Raw genomic sequence first — 8,156 nt, 5'->3', positions numbered from 1 at the left:
AGTTCTAATGTAAAGTCGAGTGTAGTTTAGAAGCAAAATTCAAAACGAAAAAATCTCAATTTGCGTAAAGTAACGTTATCTCTTTGTATCCAGTTATGTATCAATAGTCGAGGAATGCTTTGGAATCTCCTGAAATCACCCCCAGTATTTTCGTGAGCCTCCTTCAGCTCTCGGCATTTTATTACAACTTACATATTATGATGTGCTAAAAGCCAAGCAACCCTCACTTTCAAAGCATTCCACAAATTACTCCCTGCAATATTATGTTTTGCACAATTTTATTGTGAAATTTTGTGACTCATATTTTCCCGAAATTCTTTTACAAAATAAATAAGGTTTTATATGCAAAAGCCACCAACTCATACATACGATCATTTGTATGTATTTAGTAGAAAAAATATATAAAAAAATAATACCAGATATATAAATTTTGTACGAAATCTGAATAAGATTTAGAAAAAAATAAAATTGCATTTTATTATTCCCATCAATTTTTTATAATTTTTACAAATTTCATCCAGACGTTTCTTATTTAATTACGATTCACTCCTTAAGAATGTATAGTAAAATAACTACTAATAGCTTTTCCAACTTTTATTTCATTTAACAGGTGACCGTTTTTTATAGTAACCAACATCATCAGACTAGTCTGTTGACGTAGGAAACTTGGTCACTCGTCAAATAAAATTAATGTTAAAAAAATAAATATTTTTCATTTTATTAGGTAAAATACCTTCATAAGTGTTCTAACTACAAATTTATTAAATATAGTTACAGTGTTTAAAAATTATAGTGACAGGTCATCAAACTTATCTCATCACGTATGGTTTTTAAAATATTTTTAACATTTTTATTTTATTTTTTATTTATTTATTTATTTCATACAAACATATATTTTTTTACTTTATGTATTACGGCTCTTTAGGCATGGCCTGTGTTAAGCCGAAATACTGACATGTTAAAACACTATTTTTTTTATTATTAATTTTTTTTTTTATAATTAGATTGTACTATAATATACATTACATACAATAGATACAATAACAATTTACAGTAAAAAGGTTATGTTTACATATTCTTGTCTTTTTTGTGTATTCACATTTTCTTGTTTATACTTATTGTAATTTTGGTTTGAGTTGTAAAAAAAACACGTTTACTAATTAATAGTTTATTCAAATTCTTTTTATGTTTTTTATTAACAATGCACACTAAATTGAGTGATAAATCGTAAATAATAATCCAGTATTTTTATTTAATTTTTATAATAGGGCGACTCAGCATTGGTTTCGAGGTAGAATACTCCAGTCCTGCAAAACAAAAATTATAATTAGAAAAAAATATTTTCAAACTGTAAATTTACAATTTTATTTAAATTGAAAAAAATAAAATAAATGCAAATAACCACCTACAAACATTAATATTTTATATTTATATTGTAATTTATCCTTTTTTAATTTTTCTTGTACTGTAATGTTTTATATGATAAACAACAATAAAATATCTTGGTTAAAACAATATTTTTTAATACTCTTTAATTCAAAATTCATGAAACGAATAACTCAAATTACAAAGAATATAATACAGAATAAAAATGAAGAAATTGACATTATTATTATTATGTCAAAATACTTGTTCACAAATCTGGATTACCTCCAATTAGGAGTTTTTATTTACATTATTTTTGACATCTTCAAATATCGGTAGTGTAAAGGCAAAGGGATATATCTGTCTCAGACCAAATTTTACAGGAGAGCAAAAACAAACTTGTGAAATTAAAAAAACATTTGTTTTATGTATTTTTATATGTACTTATCTCAATAAAACTAAATAAGTATTGCAACTACAGCTACATAATTTTGCCAAATCGTGGAATACCCTATTTTAGACGTTTTGTGGAACAAACTTAGAAAATGATGAATTTCACAGATATACCCCTTTGCCATTACACTACCGATATATGAAGAAGGTTACGAGGTCTGGGCATTTACAGGGCTTACGATCATCTCTTAGGCCCAAGCTTAAACCAAGGCCAAGACGGTCGTAAGCCCTGAAAATTCTCAGACTTTCATATTTCTTCATCCATGTTATGATGTCAAAAAAATGGATCCATTGAGTGATCACTTTACACACGGGTAACATTCACCAATTCTACCCATTATTGACAACCACACTACTCAAATTCTTGGAAGTTCTATATATATATGAACCAATTTAGAAACCTTGTTCTTAAATCACTAGTACTTCAGATTACAAAAAGTACAGTAAGATGACAAAAAATAATATGAAAATAACTCCTGTAATTGGAGATAATCCAGTTTTTGTGAACAAGTATTAAGCCCCATTAAAAATGTTGTGAAAATGTCTCCATTTATAAAATATATTGATTTATGTACTCGTACCTACTTAATGTATTTTTTGTTGCTTATTTCCGAAGGTATAAACTCTAACAAAAAATATTTAAATAATTATTTGAAACATGGTTTACCTGGGTTTCGGTCTCATTCCTCCCATATAAAGTTGGGACAGGTTAGCGCAAGCGCCACTTTCCATTTCGGCATAGTCTGTGCACTGTTGTGCGACGAAGAACTGATTGTCAATGGAGTTCAGGAAGTACTCGAAGCCTCTCAAATGGGAGCAGAGTGTGTCATTGCAGCCCGGCATGAAGGAGCCCCCGTTCGGGTAGAAGTCGGTATGGCCCGTGGGGTCTTTGAGTCCTGCAGACGCGGTGTTGGAATGGATCACTTCTACGTATCTGGCATCTCCCGGGTTGATTCTATCGTCGTTATCTTCCCAGGATGTCTTTGATGGATCGCAAACTGAACAAAAATTGAAATTTCTTTAAATTTTACGCATTTTTGTGGCACAAACTTTATAAAATAAAACTACTTTGCTTTGAAGCACTTTTTATTGGTACTTTTGTTCGACCGGCTAGTTAGATACATGTTTAAAAATAAATTGGGTAGGTAGAAATAAAATTTTAAAACCTTTTAAGGAAAATATGATCTACCTGGTGATAGACACAAAAAAATTACAATATTTCAATCTTATTATTTCATAAATGCGATGAGGCTTTGTCTTAAAAATATATTAATTTTAAACAAATATATTATTATACAACAGCATGTTATTGTATTGTCCGCCTCTGTGATATAATGGTTACCATATTGAGCTACCGCGCTAGATGTCCCGGGTGCGATTCCCAGGGGAGGGAATGAAAATAAATATAAGTTATTTAATACTCTAATATTTATTTAATAACACTGCGTCAATACAATGCAGTGCCCTATGCACCATTAGGTGCGGATAAGAATAAGAAAAATATGTTAATGTACTACTTGTTCACATATCGCTCACTCCTTTCAACAACGTCATATATTAAAAATCGTCAATTTTCAGTTGTTCATGTTTTCGGAATGCCCAGAAAATGTACTATATCCCAGCGAAAGAGGCATATTTTTAACTCAACATTTACCCGCCACAGGGCAGAAAGTGTTGTTTTTGCTTTTTTAAGAAAAGGTATTGGTTAATTATTTTTTTTAAATATACAAAATACTTATCAAATTGAGAAAAAACATCAAGTTTTACCTAAAAAGATCTGTTGCACAGTAAAACGTTCAATAAATGGCTTCATATTTATTTTCAATACATTTCATTGTATTTTTTAACTTTAAAGACGATCTCCTGAAAAATCAAGTTTTTTTCTATGACGCTGTTGAAATGAGTGAGCGATATATTCTCACCAGTGATGTATTCGACCGTCCCTTTTTGACAATTTCTTCCTGCAAATCCAACCACATGGCTTCCTAGACTGATGCCGACCAGGTGAATGCCGTTGAACACCGGTCCGAAGTTAGCCAGCCAGTCGATGAATGTTGCCAACCACTCTCCCACCAATGGAGCGTTGGCGAGCGCCGGCGGTTCTGGCCCCATCGCTCCCTTGGTCCAGTCGACCATTATGACATTCACGTCGGCAGCGGCAAGGAATGCTGGAAATGATAGTTGTTTCAAACGTTTATTTATTTTGATTGGCAGTTACTTTTTTTTAATTACCTAACGTCCAAGTGACTCTGAAATCTAGCCATGCAACACCGCTTATCATGACCCTACTCAGGGTTTTAAGTTACTTCAACTTTTCAAGTTTTATAACCTTTGCCAACTAGTGAGTGGATTTACTTTTTATGTTAAAATATACTAAAATTTCATGTTATTTATGAGTGAAAGTTCTAGGCAAAAGCAATCGCTATTGGCAGTATCAGGGATATTGAAAGCTTTTTAATGTAAATTAATGGAAAATCGAGATACAATTTATTTTGTTTAACATTTTCAATAGATTTCACAACTCAGTATAAAAATTTGTCTCGCAAGAGTAAGTCTGTCAGGAAGCCTAGATGCTTCTGTGTCAGATCTGGTCATGCGGTGGGACAGCTTTCAATGTTTTAAACGTTATCATTGTTAGGACTTTGTGCTAGGTTGTGAGCTAGGGTTGTTTTTTTTTCTGTCCATCGTTTTATTAGGATTCTGATAGGTTTGTGTCAAGAAAAAAATATTAACTTGTGGAAGGAATCCGTAATAGAGTGTTGATGAAAAATGATTACGCGGAAAATGCAACGACTGAAAATTTTCCGCAAATATCTTTGCACGTGTCTGTCAGCTGTGATGGTCAGGGTTATGAAGGCGTCTGTATACCTGCCAACGTCAATAAAGACACACAACCAAAATTTGTAAACTTGTAAATAATAAATACTAATGATCATGATGCTAAGCCATGAACAATTCTACTAAGAAATATTGATGCTATATTTCATTAAAACGTTTAACTTGTCACTTATATAAATTTTATATCAAATTTAAAAGCAGATAATAATACCGAATAATTTTAGTCTAAAAAACAGAAGATAATAATTATTAAACGATAATCTTTATCTATTTCTTCACCATTCGAGATACCCAATAGTTTTTTTTTTAATTTTATATGACGTTTTCAGAGAGTGCAAGGAATTTTTCCGGTACCCGTTTGTTTATAAAAAATACAAAAAATTATCCAACGTTATGGTTTTTGAAAGACAACATCGATACATTTTAAAATACGCATATTATATTAAATAATCAGATGCATAGTTGTTATTTTGTAGGTAAATAATCTCTTAATTGAATTCAGGATATGTTTTTTCGAAACAAACAGTTTTCTATCTCCCCTGTAAAATTTCATTTCATGCAGGTTATACGAAAAATTATTTCCTGTAAATTAATGTAAAATGAGAGGTGAAAGTTTTCCGTTTTTCGACCATTTGTCACGAATTCAATTTATTTTCATGATTGAAATCATCACCGGATTGGATTCTGGGTATTTTATTTTCAAATTTTAAACTACGAATCATACCTACTAGTCGAATCGGTTTACAGAGCAAATTAATTTTAACTCTTTTGGTTGTTTAGCTGGTGGATTCTAACGGATAATCGGATTTTGATTGATAAATTTCCGCAAGTTTATTAACAGCACAATAATTTAATTTTAACGAAAAAAAATCTAAGATGTAAAATTTTTTTTTTGTAGTATTTACTAGACATTCAAAATTTATTGAGAAATGTACAAGAACTGAGAAACTTAAAAATGGTTTAAAATATCATATATGGTAGATAAAAAGTTAAGTAACATAATGAAATTCAACTGGTAATTTTTCAGGCGCTAGGAAGCTATAAATTATCATTTCATTTATTTCTTCATTAATTAGACGTAAGTTTTATATAAAATAATTTATAACAGATGCATAATTATTGTAAAAACACACATATTTTTTTAATACTTAAACCGTTATTTCTTACCAAAAAAAAGTTACAAAATGTTAAATTTAGACAAGAAATAAAATTAAACAATTTAAGTTTGAAAATCAGAATATAAAACCAATTGACTTGTTTTTTGGTAGTATTATGTAAATTCAGATTATTAGGACTCTAGCCCTGTTGCATTCTCTGCGGTCCAGAATTTTCTATAATCAACTTAAAACTTAAAATTCACCGTCAAAAATTGTTGCATATTCAATTTTCTAAATCTTTACTTCCTTTAATTTTTAATCGATAATTTTCAGCTTAGATCTGAAAAAGGGAGATAAATTATCAAACTTTATTTCAATTACTCTTACTAACGACAACAATGGAAAAAAATGTCGTTTTTAATTTATGAAGTTTAATCAATATTTTTCTTTTTATACTGGGCTGTAATAAATATTCTTATCATTGAGGAAGTAGATTTTAGTAATGTAAATAAAATTGATAAAATTACAAAGTCACTGATTCTAAATGATTAAGTTATTATTAAAAAATACGATTGAATCAAATCTCATTTAATTATCTTGCGAACAGTCATCGCTCGTTTTTAATTTGTCAAAACGGTTTTATGTGGCTTAAATATAAAGACAAATCTTTTGAATCAGTTCATCGTTAGGTACGGAACATAATAACATAATTTTATTGTGCTCATGGTTAGGTTTATAATTACATATTTTAACTTGGTCATCGTCATTACGTATATTAATTTGTTACATTTATAATGTAATTACATCTTTTAAATTTTTTAATCGTTAGAAGAATAACGTGATAACTTATTTGAAATTTGTTCATCGTTATTTAAATAAATGAATGGCTTAATGAGCTTAGCAAAAAATATATTTTCACGTTATGAGTACATTAATGCATCTAGGTAATATTCGTGTAAGATTATTTAGACATACTCGTACGTTATAAGGAATGGTGATTTACATGTTAATATTTATTTCTAACATGATACGTTTACCATAAAAGTGCTTAATAAAATACCGTCAATCAAATTTGTTACGCTCTTATCTAATTGGTTGCCGCCGGATAATATTACATTATACTGAATAAATTTTAACGACAATTTAGGCCCGTCTCAAATTGCGTATACGAATTTTGAAAAATGATCCCAAAACGTACATATATTTTTTTCAGAGTATCAAGATATCAGAAGTGTAAAGAGGTGTAAGGACTTTTGTACTTGTATATTCTCCTTAATAAAAGATTAGTCATGCAAGACCGATAGCACTTACGATACATTGATAAGTTAATCTCCCCGCTATATCGCGTGTTCAGTTTGTCCTCTATAAGTGTATACGTATGTTTGTAGAATATTGACATATATTATTCATATATAGGGATTTCTCGCTACATTGGAATTTCCAGTAAATAAATTTCTTAGTTGCTTACGAAAACCAGTCAACCATTTGGTAAAAAACACTCTCTGTTTTTAATGATGTTAAAAATTTGAGTACCCTCAATTCTACAGTTACTAAGAGATACGTTAACAATGTATGTATGTATTTATATATTTCTGTTTTTATTAAAACTCACCTGCTGTAAATTCAGGAGATTCCGGTCTTCCATTCCATCCGTGAATTAAAAACTTAGTTGGGCGAATAGGCTTATAGTTTGATGACATGAGAACTGACGTATTTCCATTCAACAATGGCTGAGCCACTGTCGGATTTTCCCTAAACAAAACAAATTGCAATTAATACGCACCATTTTAATCATATTTTTATTTCTACGTCGAATGCACTTATTATTTTAAAACTATGATTTAAATGGTAAAATGAACCGTTTTTCTTTTATTAAAAAAACAGTTACTTTACCTTACGGGTTAATCGACTTCACGACCAAAAATAACCGCAATTGTGATCCATTTCGCTTAATTTTATCAAATTAAAATTTCCATTCTTATACTTTTTATATAAATGATGAGGTCGAAAAATAAGACGGAGAAAAACCTGTTTTTAAATTCTATTTATTCCGAGACTCTAATGATACGGAATTCTACTACATATTCTAATTTCACTGAAACGTCAAATGTCAGCCTTGGCAAACATTAGTGCGTCATTTGACATTCAATGATAAATCAATAAGCGTTACAATTTTGTGTTTTAAAATACAGGTTGTACATTGTTATTTATAGAAAAATAGTATTAAATCACTAATTACATCACAAATAAATTTAAAAAAATACGATTAAATTAGCATTAAAATAAAAACAGAAAGTTTTTTTATCCCATTTGTCAATCATTCAATAAGATTAACATGTCCAATATTTTGAATGTGTCCAAATATTTGTTCACAAATCTGGATTATCTCCAATTGTAGGAGTT

The 8,156-nt window shown here is 29.6% G+C and overlaps 1 protein-coding gene across 1 annotated transcript; it reads right to left on the bottom strand.

Moving 5' to 3' along the window:
• Positions 1–1,152: 1,152 nt before the first annotated feature.
• Positions 1,153–7,727, bottom strand: LOC148303426 (phospholipase A1 member A-like). The gene is made up of 5 exons (XM_088269974.1): positions 7,647–7,727; positions 7,366–7,505; positions 3,741–3,986; positions 2,486–2,816; positions 1,153–1,307 (listed from the first exon to the last, which is right to left on the bottom strand). The coding sequence occupies exons 2-5, from the start codon at positions 7,451–7,453 to the stop codon at positions 1,253–1,255; spliced, it is 720 nt and encodes a 239-aa protein (XP_088126100.1). The 5' UTR covers positions 7,454–7,505; positions 7,647–7,727; the 3' UTR covers positions 1,153–1,252.
• Positions 7,728–8,156: the final 429 nt, after the last annotated feature.

The sequence above is a fragment of the Brachycentrus maculatus genome, unplaced genomic scaffold (genome assembly GCF_059751285.1).
Source record: "Brachycentrus maculatus isolate JH-2025_06_01 unplaced genomic scaffold, ASM5975128v1 h1tg000369l, whole genome shotgun sequence".
Classification (NCBI taxonomy): domain Eukaryota; kingdom Metazoa; phylum Arthropoda; class Insecta; order Trichoptera; family Brachycentridae; genus Brachycentrus; species Brachycentrus maculatus.
The sequence above is the reverse complement of the archived record's forward strand: the minus strand, read 5'-3'. Positions and strand labels throughout refer to the sequence as shown.